Source organism: Nicotiana tabacum, chromosome 21 (genome assembly GCF_000715075.1).
Source record: "Nicotiana tabacum cultivar K326 chromosome 21, ASM71507v2, whole genome shotgun sequence".
Lineage (NCBI taxonomy): Eukaryota > Viridiplantae > Streptophyta > Magnoliopsida > Solanales > Solanaceae > Nicotiana > Nicotiana tabacum.
The window spans coordinates 934,845-955,300 of record NC_134100.1 but is presented as its reverse complement, the minus strand read 5'-3'; the positions used below and the strand labels follow the sequence as shown (position 1 = coordinate 955,300).

The window sequence follows — 20,456 nt, the reverse complement described above, 5'->3', positions numbered from 1 at the left end:
GATCTATCAGAGGACCTCGGATCCTGAGAAGGAATAAATTGCTCTTGTCATGTAAATAAAAAATCCTGCTGTTTTTGGTATCTAATGTATTTTTTCAATTGCTGTTTCTGGATTAAAAACTTTCTTAGTGTCTGGTTAAATCTTTTATTTTTAGAGTTTCCGTTAAAAATGTATCACAGAGTTTTTTTAAATATTTGACGGATGCCACATTTAAGGATCAAATTGCTCAAAAATATATTTAAGGGACTATTTTAAATCTATTCCAACCATGAGAATATATTTGTCAATGCGGTAGCTTTGTGATCCAAGATTCGGGCGATTGTAGCCGGTTTTTCATTCAAATCAGTTCGACATGAATCGTGCACTGCCTTCGCCGTCGCAGCCATCGTCGAGCTCAGTGATACAGAACGTGCCGTTGTCAATAGCAGAGGAAACGGAGTCCCCGCCGCAAAAGAATCATAAGATCGATGAAGGAGGTGAGAAGATCGGTACCGAAACTTCCATTGACGATAGCATGAGTTTCACTGATGAAGAAAAGGTTGATGATGATACGTCCAGTCCGCTAAAAACGCTTATTTATAGTGACTATGATTCAGAGGAAGATTATTGCCCAGCGGGCACAAAGAAGATGGATAAAGCCCTTTGGGAAAGGTACTACAAACAGATCGAGGAGAGCCAGGTAACCTTATTACCGTTTCGTTCAAATTACTCTTTATCATTTAGATTTCCAGTTGATTTAGTAGTCTATATCTATATATATATATATATCAGGCAGGGGCGGCAGTTGACCCGAACACCCTTCGCCAAAAAATTACACTTTATATATAAGGCAAAATCTATTTTTTATCTCTATATATTAAGTTTTGAACACCCTTAACACAATCCAAAAGTGTAGTTTAGTGGTTAAGGAGGTTCAAAATCTACATAAGGTCGTGGGTTCAGTTCCCACTAGCTACAAAAAAAAAATTTTGAATCCCCAATCTTGATCACCAACCTCCGCCACTGATATCAGGTTGCCTAACGGCCTCAGCCTGTTTACTCCATTTATTTCCGATTCAACATGTAACAAAATGCATAAATCAGGCCTCACATCCTTTTCAGTAAATGTGTAAACTGATTTGTTTAAATATTGTAGAGTATATGATAGATTGTCGTAGGCTTGTGCCTAGGACATTGCCGTCTGAGTTAAGAAATATATTTTACTTCGAGGTCGCGAGTTCTCATATTGAGCCAGATAGATGGTCCTGTATAGCAGCATGTAAGTAACATAAGGATATTTGGGATATCTGTTTGTGAAGTTTCAGGCATATTATTTTTTCGTCCTTGTTGTTTTCGTTTTGTAATATAGATGGCTTACCAGAAAATCGAATTTAGTTGAGTTTGAGCCGCATATTCCTCCTATGTGAATTGAGCATGCTGTATTAAGATGTTAGTCTTCGTCTTCCATGAGAGATCAAGGACTAAAATGCTTCTCTTCATTTCTTATTTTCCATCTTTTTGTCTAATTTCAACCTCCACTTCCAACCAAGAGGTTGTAAGTTCGAGTCTACCCAAGAGCAAGGTGGGAAGTTCTTGGAGGGAAGGATGCGGAGGGTCTATTTGGAAACAGCCTCTCTACCCCAGGGTAGGGGTAAGGTCTGCGTACACACTACACTCCCCATACCCCACTAAGTGGGATTATACTGGGTTGTTGTTGTTGTTGTTGTATCTTTTTGTCTAATTTCCTTTGGACATGAGTTTAGATAACTTTTAAATACAGAGTCTGTGATGGCACTAATTTGCACCATGAGTTTGATTTATAGCTTTGAATCCTTATAAAGGGCCATCAAGCTATTCAAAACAAAGAAAAGAGGTGACATGAGATGAAGAGTAAAATGATTGGCAGAATTTAAAGTTCTTGTTTTCTTATTCTTGCTATTCTTTAATAGATAGTATGAATGGTACTGCATAGCAATAAAGTATGGGGTAAAGTATGTTTATCATTTTGTTGGAGTGCTAAATGGAAATAACTACATGAAAACATCCTACCTAATACTAATTGAAAGTACTTTAATTTTCTTTCAAAAGTTGTTATTTTCTTAGGCACTCGGAAATTGTATTTGAGACTTGGAAGTTTGCTTTGATGAATTTTAAAAAATTTAGTCGAAATTAAACCCTTAAGGAATGTAAAATCATCTGAGATTCAAAATAATGTCTAGAATTAGCATTTGATTATTGATTTTCTCAGAAAATTAGTGGAAAAACGAAAGGGTATAAATTTTGGAATAACAAAGGCATCTACTTTGAGAAGTGGATCATGGTCAGATGCTCCCAACATTCTGGTGAGTAAGAGATTATGCATCCGAGATTATAATGTAAAAATACTACCTAGTTAAGTGAGTGCAAAACAAAGTAAAAGAAAAAGTGATGGCTCATCGTTTTCTCTTTCTCGTTCCCCATCTATTTATGTTCCATGTAAGCTCGAAGGTTCAGGCTCATAGTTCCTATGGCTTTTATTTACCTCTCAAACTACAGTCCTTGAATGGCTTGAAATAAGTGGAAGTGTCTTAAGCTGATTTTGAATGGAATACTCTACCAACTGATAAGATTGTGTTCCCTGGATGCCAAGACTAACTACTAATCTCCTTCATAAATTTTTAAGAGAAAACAATGGAATTTTTATGTTCAACTCTCAACTATTAAGCTCATCATGTTAAGAACTTCTAGAGATTGGCTTCAATCTGATGAGCAAGATGTACAGTCACAAGTTCACAAGTTGGGAGTATACTAAATAAAGAGCATGTGATATTGGTTTATCTTATGTGTAAGCCAAAGAAATAGATTCAAGTTTTTATTAAAACAGAACAATCATCAATAGGATACAAACCCAACTAAATATGATGTGACAAGGAGCCATATATATATTCATCTCCCTCTAATCTCACAATCACCATGAACAAAGAGAAATTATACAGATGAGTATCTAGTAGAAGGAAGAAAAGAAAAACGACACGAGGGATTTGGTCACAAGGAAATGCGGAGAGAAGTGAGAAACAGCAGGAGAGGGAGCTGGACTACTTTCTCTATCGCCACAATTTGGAGGAGGGCAGGAGAAGGCGAGGGTAATCTGTTTGGCCTTTAGAAATCCCCATCAATGCTACTGCTACTGAAAACATTATTACAACAATAAGTAACTTAGTCAATGGCCGTCCACTTGCCATTTCCAGCAAGCTGTAGGCGTGTAATGCGCGTAATATGCTATATGTAATTATATGCCAAAGAGTAGCTTGCAAGTTCCTGGTTTTATAGAAGTGCTCCACTTGTATTCTTTGGTAAGAGAACTTGAAAAAAAGAAACTGATTGTATATTTCTTAAATATTTTCCTAAAAAAAAGTGCCAAAAGATCTTTCTTAGCGTTATACAGATGGCATTAATATAGTTTGATGTTTGATCTGGTCAGTTTTAGGTTGCGACAAACTGCAAATTTATAAATAGTGCAGTATATCTGATACAAAATTTCATTTATTAGTACCCTCTCGATGTCATTGAGTGTTAGGAGGCAAAAACGGATCCAGGATTTAAACGTGATTGGTTCAACCTTTAAAGTTTTTAGCACTGTATTTATTGTGCATTTGAAATTATGTGTAGCAAAACTCCTAAACAGGCTTCACATCCATCCTTTCCCCCTTTTTAGTTAGTTTGTCTGGCAATTGGTGCATGCCTAGTTTGTCTCTGTAAACTGTTTTTCTTAAACATTGTAGAGTTTATGATACATAATCGTGGGGGAAACAGGGCTGCCCATGTATCCTAATCGCGCAGATCCTTCAACTGGAAATTTAAAGGGGTAAAATCTTAGGCTCAGTAAGTGCATGAGAGAGAATGAGAGGGGGGAAATGAGAGATGGGGGTAGTCATTAGGGTTTAATATGGTATGGGGGAATCTGGACCATTGATTAGATTTGATCAACGGTCCAGACTGGACCAGAGATTGGAGTATGTCTTTTGCATATCTATACCTCAGCCAAGTAAAATATTGTGTATACATTACCATTTTTAATATGTTTCATTGCGCTTTAGCTAATTGTAATCCCACCGTGCATGCAATATTGTGTATCACAGATTTACTTCTACTGATTTTTTTAGGCCACCAATTATGAGGTCGAGAGCGTTTTGAAGGTGAATGGCGGTGGTTGTCGTGACTTTATTTACTATCTTACCTTTTCTGTCAAGAATGGCGAGCATGAAGTTTTTCAAGCAAAGGTGGTGGAAGATTTAAACTATAATTTGGAGTTTCCTATCGTCAGGCCGAAGGTTAAGGCTGTAAATGAGTAAAGGCTGCTATCAGAACTGTTAGGCTTACGTTGGTGTTTCTTATGATGTTTTTAGCTGTCGATATTTCTACTGATGTTTTCAGCATGTTAATATTTCTATCTGGAGTCTTGGTAGAACCTTGTGTTCTATAAGTTATTAGGTTGCTGTAAGATATTATTTAATCCCAACTAGTTTATCTAGGTATGAGTTTCTCTTCTGCAACTCCTGGCACATTTTATTTGACACATCCGGTGTGTACAGTTGGGGAAGATGATATTAACAGGGTGTTAAAATATGCTGATTTTTATGCAATTAATCTAGTCTTTAAGTTGAACTATGTAAGCAACCACCACTTCCAACCGAGAGGTTGTGAGTTCGAGTCTCCCCAAGAGCAAGGTGGGAAGTTCTTAGAGGGAAGGATGTCGGGGGTCTATTTGGAAACAGTCTCTCTACCCTAAGGGTAGGGGTAAGGTCTGCGTACACACTATCCTCCCCAGACCCCACTAAGTGGGATTATACTGGGTTGTTGTTGTTGTGTTGTTGTTGTTTAAGTTGAATTATGTACTTTCGTTAGCTTGAAACTTTTGCTTGGAAAATCAATGGTTCTAACTTCTAAGGACCAGTTTGGCCATAGATTTTGCCAAAATAAATTTGAGTTTTATTTGGCAAACACATGTTTGGCCATAGATTTTACCTACATTTCGGCAAAATCCCAAATCTCACAAAAATATCACTATTATATTTTTAAAAATTGCCTCAAACTTTTATATTTTATAAAAGAGCTCACCATTTATTATTTTGTAACAATGTTGCTTCGTCTTCTCGGTCATTTGATAGTGTATCATGTAGTTCATTATAAAAATGATAATTTTGTACCAAATTTATTTATGTTCGGGACTATGGTTTGTGATAATATAATGAATGTTATTGATAATGATACTGTTGGGTATTTGTGATAGTTTTTAGAACTTGTAGGTATAAGTCATGTTTCATGTTTTTCCAAAACAAATTTGAGAAATATGTTTTGAAAAGTGATGTCCAAACACATTTTCATCTTTAAATCAAACTTCACCCAAATCAAATTTTTCAAAATAAATTTAAAAATCCATGACCAAACGCTAGCTAAGTAATTATGAATTTAGATTTGACTGCTTTTTTGAACTTGAAAGTTGAAAGTTCATCTAGCATTTGCAAATGCTTTTCATATATGTCTTCTTCTTTTTTTGGGTTTTGGTTTAAATTTAGCCTTATGCAAAATTTGCTAATATATGGCATATATGCGTATATTTGTTGGGTTACCAATAATACTTATCATAAAAAAATATCTCTAATTGCCTTAAAAGTGATTTGGTTGCGTAACCATAGTAAACAGCCTAGTGATCAAAGGATTGCTTTGTCATGGCATCATTTCTGTACATTAGATTCTTCCAAGGAATCCTGTATTGATTGTCAAGTAATCATAGGTACATTTGGCTATCACACTTTTCCCTTCCTTCACAGTGAGCTGGTTCAGCAGCCCAACTTCTCTTGCTTCTAGAATCTTCCTTAGCTTCTAGCTTGATTGTTTTGGTATAGCCATATCCTATAGTATTTGTTTTCAATATAATATAATATATATATGTATATATATATATATATATATATATATATGTATATATATATATATATATGTATATATATATATATATATGTATATATATATATATATATATGTATATATATATATATACTGGTATCTTGATTGTAGGGATGACAAACGGGGCGGTGCAGGTTTAAAGCTATACGGGGCGGGGGCGGGGGCGGGGCGGGTTAAAATACTTTTCATAGAAACTGATTGGGGGGGGGTATGCGGGTGAAGAATTTATGGAGTCATTTTGCCTTTTAAGTCTTCATCTCCAATAGGTAATGCCGATCAGACCTTGTATCCTTATTTAGTAACAACAAGCTTTTTGATTCTGTTGGTGCGTGGTGTGGATGAGATGAATCGGGAACATTTGTGACTCGTTTTGTCCGCTAGGAATAGTCACAATAATTTTAAACTACTTTATAATTTAATTTTGTAGATTATCGTTTCAGTTTTAAAAACTAAAACTAGATGTACTATGTTGACATTTTCCAGTGTCACTTTCAAGAGAAGCTAAGAAGCTAAACATAAAAAATTATTGTTTTAAGATACTGTTGCGTCATACTTCTTGTTGTTGTGTTAATTAGAGGCCTTCGGTTAAGTAGAAGTGCATTGTATTTTTTAGAGGGCAAAAACAAAGGCAGAAACAAAGAAGGCAAGAGAAACACATAATGTTAATTACAACCAATTTTGATTTTGAATATTTGATCATATTCGTTTGCCATTTAATTAATCTTCTTTGCTGAGAAAACAGACTGATTGATTAACAAGAAAGTAAAATAATTAAACAAAATGGAAAAAAAACTTATGCAGGGCCGGTGGACGCGGGTCTGTGTGGGGGTGGGTGGACGCGGGTGAAAATGCTATGCGGGGCGGGGCGGGTTGAGATCTTCGCGGGTTTATGCGGGTTTGCCTCGCAACCGCACCGCACCACTTGCCATCCCTACTTGATTGTGAGTCAGGTCCCAACAGGTTTTAGCAAGTGCAGCTTTTTTCCACAAGAGCATGTTAATGAGATTAAGCCCCAACTGTATTTGGGTGTACACATCTTGTCCTATGCTACTAAGAAACTCTCTTACTGATAGTATTAGTATCCGACCAAATGTAGCTTCTACAGTATGCCTCTATTGCCTTCATTAATTTAGTAGAGATTAGAAAGAATTGGGCCCAATAATCTTGGATGTCAAACGTCACAGTCTTAACCAGTTGAACCCTCCCAGTATAGGATAACTTTTAGACCAGAGGTAGTAGACAACTCATAAAAGCATTGCTGGATTAAAGTGACAGAAGTGAGATTACCTCTAGCAAAGAGAAGCAGGTCATCATCAACGCTTAGATGAGTAATTCATAATTTAGCACATCTAGGGTGATACTTAATTCATCTCCTTTAGAGCATTGAGGTTCCTACTTAGGTACTCCATAGCTATATCAAATAAGAAAGGAGACATTGGATCACCTTGCCGAAGCCCTTTAATAGCGTCAAATAGAGCAGATGATTCACCATTGATGATCATAGAGTAATTCACAAATTTGAACACACTCTAGAACCCATTTGGTGAACTTCTTAGGTAATCCCATACCAATAATAACTTGCTTAAGATAAATTCACTCCACTGAGTCGTAGGTAGGAGTGGCAAATGGGTGGATTAGGTTAAATTTGGGCAGGTGAAGATGGGTTAGGTCAATTAATCGGTCATTTGCCCAACCCAGCCCAAAGTGTATTTGAGCTAAGATGGGCTTGGTCAAAATAGAGTTAAACAATGGGTCACAGCCCAACCCGCCCAATTTGACCCATGTTTTAAAATCATTGTCATCTTGCATATACAAAGTCTTTTACCTTTTATACATATATGTATAAAAGATAAATAAATACTATTAGTATTTTAAGAATCAAAATATATTTTCTTAAATAAAAAATTAGTATTTACAATGTGTAAGTTGAAAAATATTTTGCGGGTTGGGGTGGGGGTGGTGAAGAAAAACAAAAAAACAGAAAACACAAAATTGAAAATACAAAAAAAAAAAAAAAGAAATTTTCTTTTTGAGGGGGTTTGGGGGGTGAGTGGGTGGTGTAGAAAAACAAAAAAAAAATAGAAAAAAAAAATTAAGGAGTTTGCGGGGGAGGGGGGGTTAGGGTGGGTGGGTGCTGCAGAAAATTGAAAATACAATAAAATTGGGGCAACTAAGTAAATTTCTAGATAAGATGGATTGAGATCCCTTTATTTTGGGTGAGCTTCATGAAGTTTGGGCTAGTTCATGGGTCAAAATGGATTATAAAAAAGGAACTTTTACTTCCTATAGCAAAGGTTTACCCCTATTTATTTAAAGTAAATATCATTTAGATAAATTACCTCCTATAGATACGTTATATGTTTTATAGCAAAATTTCTAATTTTGGGTTTCTCCTACACTTTAGCCACTATACACGCTGTGTTTTATTTCCCTCTCTCCATTCTCAGATTTTTCTCTCTCATAGATACGTTTTTCATACAACTTCTCAAAACAAGTTCACTCTCTCTCTCTTTCTCTAATTGATACAATCTCATATAATCGCGCTAAAAATCAGAATCATCCTCACCCAAAACGCTGCTTCCTCATTTCCCAATCTTGGGTAAACCCTAATATCATCTACATTGTACTAATTTGCTTCTATAATTAGTGTGGTAAGTATTTGTTTTTTTTTATTTTCGCCATTTTTGCTTATTCTCATTCCTTCTACTCACCAAATTTTTGCTTATTCCTTTGCTACAGGTTTAATCCATTCTCATATTTTTCTATCTTTAAGTCATATTCATCCAATGTCTGAGAATACACTCCGCAAGGTGATTACTAGAGGTATACCCACTAAAATTCTCAATTTTTATGGGCCCTCTTTCTCCTTGCAAATCACTCAAGGGGAATTGGATGCAGGTTTAACCAAAAATATGGCATTGGAGCAGAGAACAAAATCTCGACAAGAAAATTTCAAAGAAACCCAAGTCGAGAAATCATTGAAGGAAACAAGACTTCCCATTCCGCAAAAGAGGAAAAACCATATCTTTGAAGCTTCATCTGTCAAGGGGAAGGAGGTTGAAGCAAGTAAAAGCTCAGACAAAGTCGAAGAAAAGGTAATTTCTTATGTATTCATCTATATTATTCATGTATTCATCTGTATTTATACATATAACATTTGTTCAACGTTTCTGTTCAAAAAAGGTTATTCAACGTATTTTTGTACTTTTAGAAAATAATGATACAGTTATGTATATGTATTCTATTTTTTTTTTATAGTTGTATTTTTAAGGATTTTCAAAGTTCTCATCACTGTTTTTTATTCTAATTTCAATATATTTATTTGTTGTTTTAATATGTTTAATTTTCCAGTCTGTATTTAATTGTATTCATATATATTCATGTTAGATATATTTATGTCATGTGTATTGTGTGCAGTTATGTTTACATGTATTTAGTCTTGTCAGTGTATTTAGTTGTATTCATATCAGATTTACTATGAATATGCGTTGTATTCAGTTGTATTTATATTATTAAGTGTATTTAGTTATATTTATATATATTCATGTAAGATTTACTATGAAATATGTGTTGTATTCAGTTGTATTTAAAAGTATTTATTCTTGTTAAATGCAGGGAATTAAGCTTTTTGTGAAAAAATAACCAATATTTGCACCGCATATCAGTGTATATACTAACACTGACATAGTCTTCAAGCTAAAAGAGAATCTTACTCCAGAGCAGTTCAAACAACTGGGTAATACTTGTTTTGGAAATTTCCTTCAAATGAAATGTTGTGAAGTCCAACATCAACTCTTCAGATGCTTCATGGCTCTCCAGTTAGAAGGAACTCTTAACAATATATTTGCAATACACGTCAATGGTACTTCATTATATTTCTCATTAAGGGAGTTTGCGCTTGTGACTGGCCTCAAATGTGTTGGTAATGATTCTGATTTTGAGTTTAGTGAAAAGGTTCCTAACCGGCTTATTGAGACTTACTTTGGAGGTGTCAATCTTGTCAAGAAGAAACATTTGATGAAATGCTTTGCTGACAGGAACTGGGGTCACGACAACGATGATGATGCCTTGAAGATAACTTTGTTGTATTTCATACAAACCTTCATTTTTCATCCGAGAAGAACAACACAACCATACCAAGGCTACATTTTGACTTGGTAGAGAGTGGGCGCTATTCTGATTATCATTGGGGTTTAAAAGCATTTGAAACGCTAACAAAATCGATTAGCAAGAAGATGAATGCTCAGAAGAAGTATTACAGGATAGCTGGGATGCTCCTAGCTATGCAAGTGTGGTTTTATGAATGTTGTTCAGATGTTGATCCCAAAATTGCACTCCGAGTTGATAACGTGGTCCCCATAATACTCAATTGGAGAACCACCGAAAATCAGCCAAACTTTGCTTATCTGATGAATGGCATGTTCAATGACAAGGCAAATATGGTAATATACAATTTGTATCGTGGCAAGTTTAGATTTTACTAATCATTAATTCTGCATACAGATTGCATACAGATGCTGCATACACTTGTACATTTGCATACAGATGCTGCATACATTTGCATACAAATACTGCATACATAAGCATATAGTAGTATACAGTTGTTGTTGCCTTGAGTTTTAATTCTTCATACAATTGCATATAATTTACCAATCAATAGTGCTGCCTTAATTTCAATACAAATTACAGTTTGATTACAGATCTGCATATGTATGTTTGTAGTAAGACTTTGATTGTATTTCGTTTTTCAGATTGTTTACAAGGACATCCATCCAACCGATATAGAGCTTGCCGTTATTCAGATTCCTCCCGTAGGCATTAATGTTGAGAACAATCCTACTTCTGCTCATTCAGACAAGTCGGTAGAGGATTCGGATGACTTTTCTCCTACACCTGATCTTCAATGTAAGAAGAAACATGTTGCAAGTATTGGTCCATCTTCATCACCGCCCCATAAAAATCGCAAGGAACAAGAAAGGCATCCCTCAAATACAGAGTTTCAATCCAATATTCCTCATGTTTGTGTATCTGAAATTGGACAGAATATTTTGCATCACAATCAGCTGGCAGATTCAAAAAATGATGAAGTATTTTCTTTGAGGAAAGACCTAAATCCATTCAAAGAATACGTGAGTATTTATCCACGTATTAAACATTACAGTTTAGTGCTTAATATTTATATATTTTTCGCATAATATTCTAATTATTTCTGACTTGCTAAGGTTGTGGGCGAGTTCAAGTCGCTGAGGACATTGATCAATGATAACTTTAAGAAGCTTTCTGACCATCTTAACACAATCAGCAAAATGAAAGTTTACACCAGAGAAAGGAACTCATAGGAGACGTGATGATGGTTTTGAAATGCCATATGATGCCAACTTGCAAGATATTCCAAAAGGCCACAGACAGACTGACACAGCTGCCGGGGATAATGTTGAGGTTTAACATTTTTATCTCCTTTAGCATATGTTTATATCTCCTGTTTGCTATTATTCGGATTAATCATATATAAAACAGTTCTGCAACATTGTGAAATACAAGTACATATATAGAATTATTCAGTATTTTTACAAATCTTAATCCTATATGCATTTATATTTTCCTGAATTTATTTCTGCAGTTATTTTTGTGCTCTTCGCATGTTGTGTCTATATGTATTCATATAAATTCATACACTGATTATGTATGAATTTAAGATTTATTTTACTGTATTCATATCTATTTCAAATGGCATCATTATTGTTAAATAACTGCAGGTTTTTAATGTATTCATATGTACTTTTAAAGTAATCAGTTTGTAAGTAACTAGTAGTTAGTTATCAGTAATTGATCAATATTATTCTTAATTAATTGTATTTTAAAAGTTATATGTATTCGACAAAAATTTAACTGTCTCACTAGTACTGACAAATAACATGTATTAAAAAGTATTCAGATGTATTTTAACCTTAATATGTAGATGGAATTAACTGCTGTATTTAAATGTATTCAGCCGTATTTTAATATATTTAGATTTGTTATTCTTGATTATGTGTGATGTATTTCAATAAGATTTCCATTACCAAAATCAGTTTTGCAGTGTATTTATATGTATTTAACTGTATTCATACACTAAGTTACTACATTAACAATGATGCATACTGATAACATAAAACAAAGCTTAATGCTCAATGTGTGGAGTCAATAATTGAGGGGAATACTACATCAGTGGTGTCGTGCAACAATCCACCTATAGGTCAAGAGGGTGTATCTACAGATTTCTATGTATCTCAATTTGAGCTGAATGACAGGTTTCTTCCCAGTCAATTCCAGAAGCTAGAATTGTGATACACAACAGTGCAAACAAGGTTGAATCAACCCCAGTACCATCTTATAGGAATCGGCGACCATGTAGATGGTATTCTTCGCCTTATGAGTCTAACTTCGACTCCGCAGGTTAGTATTTTTATAAACTAATGATCTATTTCCCCATGGTTTTTAAAATTAAAAGTATATATTCATGAATTCGATGAGCAACAGGTACCTCAATAAAGTTGACCCTCATTTTTGAAAAAACACACCCCTTTGAGGATTATTCAATAACGAAGCCACATCCTACATTAATCATTCAGGAATATGACAAATGGGTTCGTGATGGTCTTCTCGCTAGACATGAACAGAAGTGAGTTTTTCCCTGGTATGTGTATTAAGTTTTTATATTTAAAAAAATGTATATAATATTTTTTAATATCATACTTGTAGAAGTAATTTGGAAGACCATTACAAGAAGAACAAGTCAACACTTCATATACCATTGTATTTTGGAGTTGATCAAGTTAATTCTAAAAATTAGTTTTACCTTCTATCATTTGACGGGAAGCTATGGGATGACAACGTAAGTTTTACCCCTTCCAACTCCACTATAATTTATTTCTTTAGTACTGGTTTGTCAAGTTGTATAGTTCACAATTATGTTACATGTAAATCTGCCTTTTTAATTTTATTCAGGTGTATTGTAAAAAAATTTATTAGCTGAAAATGTAAAATGTTTTTAACTGAATCTTTATGATGAATTTAATGGCATCATTATTCCTGAAGTACTGCTGTATTTTAATGTATTCTGATGTATTTTCGAAGTTATTATATGTTATAACTAACATATGTATTACAGTAATATGTATTTAACTAATTCATTTGTTTTGAATCTGAATACATGTATTTAACTGTATTCAGATGTATTTTAATATCAATAGTTAGTTGTAATATCTTTAATATCTGCTGTAATATCTTGAATTGGACTATCTGCTGTATTTTAACTGTTTCTGTTGTCATACCTGCTGTAATATCTGCTGAATTTTAACTGTATTCATACTCTGTATTTTAACATCGATTGGTATTTATTATTGAATATCTGTTGTATTCCAGCATATTCAAATGTATTTTTCACTTGTCATATTTTTTTTCTTAGTTTGATTAATTGGACTGATACTATGTAATTAAATTTGTGTATAGCATATTGACGTCATATTCTACTATCTGAGAAAGAAGGGAAAGTACAATCAAACAAGCAACTTCAAGTATACAACTGTTGATTGTATATTCAAGACAAGAATCGCTAAAATCTTCAACAGGTATGCTGATACAGATAGTAATGCTAATGTAGCCAAAGAAAAGGATGTGGTATGTGAGTACATAAGAGGCTACAGATTGCTAGCTAATGTACCTTGGCATAATGTTGACAATGTCTTGATACCAGACAACTTGAAGGACAAACTACACTGGGCATTGGTTGTTGTCTCATTCAAGGAGAGATGTATTAAAGTGTATGACTCGTACAAATCTGCATGTCATGATGCCTATGTTGCTTCTGAGATAGATAAAATAGCTAAGCTTGTACCGCTGTATCTATCAATTAGTGGCTTTTACAGATATAGTCAAGGCATAGATTGGTCTACTTACTCAGTATACACTGACAAGCCACATACTGATCCCTTTGAAGTTTTTTTCATATCAGATCTGCCTCAACAGAAGGCTGGGAGCATGTAAGTATTCAATCATATCATTCTGGTATGTTATATACAAATGTAATTGTATGAATTATTTTTAATTGTTTCAATCAATATTTTTTAGGGATTGTGGGGTGCATATTGCGGCATACGCAGAGTTTTTGAGCACTCTTGGTGAGATTCCACAAACAACATTTGATTCTAATCTACTCCGTCAAAAATATGGTGCTCTCCTATGGGACTATGTTATGCGGAAGATAGACGCTGATGCCATAAGCGAGAATGAAACACCCTCAAAGATTGCTCGGCAATTCATGGAGTCGGATTCAAAGATGCAGATAATATTAGAGTAGCTTTAAGTTAATGTAGTTTTGGAATGTAGTTTTTAGGTGAATACTGTTTTGAGTAGTTTTTTGGTGAAGATGGTATTTAGTTAGAAAAACTAATCACTTTATCAACAGTGTTTGTGTATGACAATTGCAACTTTTCAATCGTTGTTTCACTGATTTGTTCATAAGTATTCATGCTTATTCTTCAGTTTATATTCATATGTATCTTACAGGATTTAAGTATGTACTAATATTCAGTAACTTGGCTTGAACAGGTTTTAGGTATTGAACAGGTTAATATCAAAATCAGAAACTTTGTATATACTGATGGTAGGTTATATTAAAGAATTCAGATGTATTTTTCTGTATTCAGCTGTATTCAATTGTATTCAACTGTATTATTCAGCTGTATTCAAATGTATTCAGTTATATTTATGTTTCAAGTACAGTTAATACATATTAAAGAATACAAATTCAGATGTATCAAACAGGTTATATGTATTCATCTGTATTCAGCTGTAGTCAGTTGTATTCAGTTGTAGTCAGTTGTATTCAACTGTATTATTCAGCTATATTCAGCTGTATTCACATGTATTCAGTTATATTTATGTTTCAAGTTCAGTTAATACATATTAAAGAATATAAATTCAGATGTATCAAACATGTTATACGTATTTAGTTGTAGTCAGTTGTATTCAACTAATTTATTCAGCTGTAGCCAGTAATAGTCAATTGTATTATTCAGGTGTATCCAGTTGTATTCAACTGTATTATTCTTATGTATTTTCTGTATTCAGCTATATTCTTTAATGTGTATCTTTCAAATTCAGTTAATACATGTTAAATAATATAAATTCAGATGTATTAAACATGTTATTGTCTAGTTAAAGAATATAAATTCAGATTTATTGTAACTGTTATATTACAACTGAGTATATAGATGTATTCCGATGAATTTTGACTAGTTATATATATAACTCAGGCACTGTCTATAATAAATTGTCAAAGTATATGTGGACAAGGTTATATTCGATTGTATCCAACACATTAAGGCAACTAAATGTATACAGAATCTATTCACGAAAGTCATTTCAGAAATTATTACTTGACAATGAGAATTTATTACTTGACAATGTCATCATAAGTAATGACAAATCGTTGATGAACAAATACATGTCAGAGTGTTAACTATTTGTTACGTGGAGCATTTCTACACGCTCGCTTGTTATGTCCTCCCTGCCTACATATGTTATATGAATGTTGATTTTTCGGCTGCAGCAATTCACTTAAAGGTTTATCGCGCTTCTTCTTTGGCCTTCCAGGAGGTCTTTTCCATTTGGGTGGCAGTACAACCTCCTTTGCAATATGTGCTGGTGTATTCCAGTTATTTCTGTCCGGTAGTGGGTACACAGGCACATCGTATGTCATTACAACAGTATTTGGTTTGTAATAGTTAAAGCAATATTCTTCTGGCATTAGTAACATGCTCTTCAATATAGCCCAAGCATGTGGGCATGGTAATTCATCAACTTGGAACCTCCCACAAACACATTTTCTCTCTAACAAGCATATTGTGTAATTCCTCCCTCCATCGTTAACCGTATGTAAGTATGCAGTTGATGGTACCACCTACATTTAAAAATAGAAATATAAGTTTTGAGTACATACACCTGAATTACCATATGTATAATGTTGAATTACTCAGTTACATACAACTGAAATATTTGCATACAGGAATACATCATACATTTAGACCGGCAGACTATAAGCTATAATTACGTCTTATATTATGAATACTAAGATTTCAAATCTGTATTATACATAATTTTTTAGTTGAAATTGATTTTTTGCAGCATGTTTTGAAATTCATTCAACTCTGTTTTATACATATTCGAATAGCTGATTTTTGCAGAATATTTTTAGTTATATTCAGATGTATTCAAAGTCAGATTTTTGCAGAATGTTTTTAGTTATATTCAGATGTATTCAACTTAGATAAAATATGTTTTGTATGCATTTGAATTCAGTTGTATTTATGGGAGTTGTATTATAAAAAATGTGTTGTATTCAGTTGTATTCATGTCAGTTATTTCAGAAAACAATAAAGTTATATAATACAATGACATTAAAATAAAACTTACAGTAATGCGTGTAGACATTGCCTCATTCAAAGTCAGCATCTCCTGGTAATTTTTTCCAAGCGTTGTGTGTGTTTGTGTAGCTTCTTTGCGGTTACTACAATTCCAACGTTCAAACATCTTCCTAACTTCTTCGAGGAAGTCGTATATTGGCAATTCCCTTGCTGACACTAGTGCGGCGTTGATTGACTCAGCAATATTCGACGTCATTGTCCATCCCCTGTTAACAGGTGCATACAACCTAGCCCACTTTTCGTATCCAGCTAACTCTAAGTATTCTTTCACCCTAATATCTACCTTCTCCACCTTCTACATCAGACTGTCAAATTCAGCTTGTGTGTATGCTTTTGCCATCGAGAAGTATCAACTTGGCATGACTCTTTTTGAATTTCTTATATACGTTGTTCCATAGATGCCATATACAAGCAAAATGTGGTACATCTGGATACACTCTCGATATAGATTTAATGATACACTCATTTCTATCTGAAACGATGTACATGTTTTCCCTGTAACCGTATACTATCTTGAATTGCTCAAAGAACCACGTCCAAGCAGCATCATTCTCTGGATCAATAACACCATATGCTAGTGGCAATATATGACCTGTAAAGACAATTGAATACATATTTTTTAAACATGTATTCAATCTTTAAATATTATCAGATTTTATTATATTTAAGGTACTCACCTGCACCATCCAACGTGCTTGCCGAAACGAATGTCCCGGTGTAGTAAGATTTTAGGTGACTTCCATCCACAACAACAATGGGTCTACAATGATCAAACCCCTTTATAAAGGCATACAAAGATATATACACGTACATGAATTCATTTTTGGGCGATTTTACCATCCTGATGTGGGAACCTGGATATGTCATATCCATTGTATATAAGTATCCTGGTAATTTTTTGTATGAATCAGCCGGTTTACCTCTCAAAAAATTCATTTCCTTTTCTTTAGCCCTCCACGCCAACATATCGCTAACATCTACACCTAAATCTGATTTTATGTCATCAATAATATCCTTTGGGGTGTATTTTCTCTTATGATTAGTAAGCTTAGGCCTAATCATACCACCTATAAGGCTTCTACTTGCCTGTCGCTGCTCATACACATTTTCCTTCAGCGGACATGTATGGTTATCAATGAACTCTCTCACTTTGAATAGTTCTGATTTGTTAATGCTTGATGCCTTAAACCTCCATTCACAATCTTCTGAAATACATAATAGTACATAGCTGCAAAGAATTAATCATTGTACATATGATTAGCATAAAGGTTTACAAAAAAAAGCATGACTGTACACTCTAATACAATCTTACATGAATACATTCGGACAACTATATATATAAATTTTTATACTATGGATTATAATTATAGTTATATGCATTTAAATACAATTGAATACAACTATTTTTATATGCATACACTTAAACCCACAGTAGACAAAATAAGAAAATAATTAGAGGCACTGTAATGTCTTATATCTAGTAAAATATATATGAATACATGTATTTAAGGACCATAAACAAACATATCTTAAGCAAATCAGTGATAATCAAGTGGAAATCCACAAATACGCATAAATACATCAACGTTTGGCCTACAGCTCGAACCAATAATAGAAAATACAAAAAAAAAAATTAAATACACGCAAACCTGACAGCATTAGACCTATCAACCTAGAATTGAAACCTTTGAGATATAGCATAATTCTCCATCACCTCTTTCAATGTAGCTTTATCCTTATACACTTGTCCAGCCACAACCTCCCTTTGATTAGTTTTTGTAATTATCAAATACTTGTCCAGTTCGAATACCCCAATTGCTTCTCCTGAATTGACAAAATCTAGAGCCAGTGTATCATCTGTATCGGAATCATACCTTTGAACTGCTTCATCTATTTGCACAATATCGCCTTGATTTAAACTACCTCCGGATACAAGTTCTTTTTCAGTAGTTGTTATGCACAAAGGATACATATCGAATTCTCTGTTCTCTTTTTTCAACTTTACATACATCATGTAACCCATATCATTGTGTATTTCCATTGGTGTGCAATTTCCTTCTACTTTGTATTGAATTTTAATGGAATTTGAGCTCAAATATATGCCAGTTGATTAGAAATTGAAGCAACCAAATCATTGTACGATGCATACTCATTTATCAGTATTCCCTCAATTGAAAAATCGATGTAATTGCGTCATTCTGGCACTTGCCAGAATGACGCAACAACACTGTTAAACTTGCCATACGTATAAAGGAACTATACTGTATTTTGTATACAATTTGTATCAATAGTAATTTTCCGTGGTTGAATTGAGAACTGCGAACAGAGAAAAGGGAAAAGTGAATGGAAGAACTTCGATCAGATGTTGCTATTATTTTCGCTATTTTTTGTTTTTTTGGAATCGTGAATGGCAGAATACATATTAATGGGTAAAGGTTTTTGTTCGTTGAGTTAAATTAGGAGAATATCATGTGATTTGATTTCCTTTCCGTTTTTAACTAGTTAAACCTTCCAGATTTTACGCACATACGTTACTGTATTCACGATAAGGCCGTGTGAATACAGTTAAATACATATCAACCTTAGTTGGAATTCCCTTTTTAACGCCTATTTTTGCTATTGTATTAATGAATACAATAGCTTAAATACATCAAATACATTATATAACCACATAAAAGGTATCTATAACACGTAATATAGCAAAAGGTATCTATAAAATGACTAATTAGACCTAAAAGATGGTGCTTTATGAAAATTTTTCTATAAAAAAACAATGGGTTAACTTGGGCTCAACCCAAATAGATCCATGAGCTAAAACGTTTGTAGCCCAAACCCATTAATCTCTGGGCGGATTGGACGGGTTGGATGGGTTTGGGCTCAAATTGCCACCCCTAGTTGTAGGGAGAAATTCAAAAATAGCCAGATTTACAAGTGGTCATTCAAAAATAGCCACAGTTTTAAAAGTAATCAAAATTTAGCCACTTTTCATGTAAAGATAAATCTGAACGAAAATATTGTTCAAATCCGGAAAATACTCAAGCAAAATATACTGGAGTTCCAGCATAATATACTGGAACTCCAACATAATATACTTGAGCTCCAGTATAATATGTTGGAAGTTCATACATATGTGTTCCAATCTCTAGTATATTATGCTGGAACTTTCCACGTGTTGGAGTTCCAGCATAGTATGCTGGAAGTTCATACACAGGTGCACCGATCTCCAGTATATTATGCTGGACATGTCCTTGTTGCAGCAAAACAGTGACTATTTTTCAATGACTTTGCAAACGCTGGCTATTTTTGAATGACCAGTCCAAAAACTGACTAGCCCGTGCTATTTTAACCTAGTTGTAGGCTTTCTTCACGTCAATCTTGGATTAGAGGGAGTTTGATTCTAAATTGTGACTCACAATTTTGAATTTTAAGTCTTGTTGTGGCGGAATAGAGGAGTACAAAAGGAGTCATCACGTTTTAAACTTTCAATTTAACAGTTTTGTGATCAAGAAATCACTATACAAACAGTGGTACAAGTTTCTCAATTCTAACGACATAACCACTATGATCCAAATTGGATCTTAATGTTCTTCCCATTTAGCCATGCTTCATGCGTGCATACTAAATAAGAATTTAAGTTCTTTGGGAAGATGGAGTAGATCTGATCATTTAAAAGGTACATACATAACTCTATTTAATAATATTGATTGATAATTTAGAATAAATAATAAGTAATCTGTATTATACAAGCAAAATTTTATTGATCACATTAAAAAAAAATATATATATATATATATATATATATATATATATATATATATCATCACCTTATTATATCATATCATATCTCATACTATACTAAAAGTGGGAAGCTCCTATCTTCAAAGTTAGATTACAGTTTTGCCCCTATTAAAATTAAATTTATTAAAACATAAAACATCTAATATAATAAATAGTAAATAGTAAAAACCCTTAATAAAAACCTTCATTAAAAACCTTTTATTAAATGTTAATTTCAGGTGTATTACCCTTCATAAAAACCTTTTATTAAATATTAATTTCAGATGG

General features: G+C 33.6%; 2 protein-coding genes across 2 annotated transcripts; one reads left to right on the top strand and one right to left on the bottom strand.

Moving 5' to 3' along the window:
• The first annotated feature begins 206 nt into the window (after positions 1 to 206).
• Positions 207 to 4,493, top strand: LOC142175541 (uncharacterized). The gene is made up of 2 exons (XM_075242538.1): positions 207 to 679; positions 4,122 to 4,493. The coding sequence occupies exons 1-2, from the start codon at positions 353 to 355 to the stop codon at positions 4,308 to 4,310; spliced, it is 516 nt and encodes a 171-aa protein (XP_075098639.1). The 5' UTR covers positions 207 to 352; the 3' UTR covers positions 4,311 to 4,493.
• Positions 4,494 to 15,427: 10,934 nt separating this feature from the next.
• On the bottom strand, positions 15,428 to 18,432 carry LOC142175546 (uncharacterized). The gene is made up of 5 exons (XM_075242550.1): positions 18,077 to 18,432; positions 17,069 to 17,619; positions 16,778 to 16,983; positions 16,381 to 16,686; positions 15,428 to 15,868 (listed from the first exon to the last, which is right to left on the bottom strand). The coding sequence occupies exons 1-5, from the start codon at positions 18,430 to 18,432 to the stop codon at positions 15,428 to 15,430; spliced, it is 1,860 nt and encodes a 619-aa protein (XP_075098651.1).
• Between the last annotated feature and the right edge of the window lie 2,024 nt (positions 18,433 to 20,456).

Excerpts from the sequence above, each read along its gene's own strand:
- LOC142175546 (XM_075242550.1), bottom strand. The coding sequence starts at position 18,432 with ATGGAAATACACAATGATATGGGTTACATGATGTATGTAAAGTTGAAA. Across the intron at positions 16,984-17,068 it reads AAGCACGTTGGATGGTGCAG|GTCATATATTGCCACTAGCA; the intron begins GTGAGTACCTTA and ends TTGTCTTTACAG. Across the intron at positions 15,869-16,380 it reads CAATGTCTACACGCATTACT|GTGGTACCATCAACTGCATA; the intron begins GTAAGTTTTATT and ends TTTTAAATGTAG.
- LOC142175541 (XM_075242538.1), top strand. The coding sequence starts at position 353 with ATGAATCGTGCACTGCCTTCGCCGTCGCAGCCATCGTCGAGCTCAGTG. Across the intron at positions 680-4,121 it reads AACAGATCGAGGAGAGCCAG|GCCACCAATTATGAGGTCGA; the intron begins GTAACCTTATTA and ends TGATTTTTTTAG.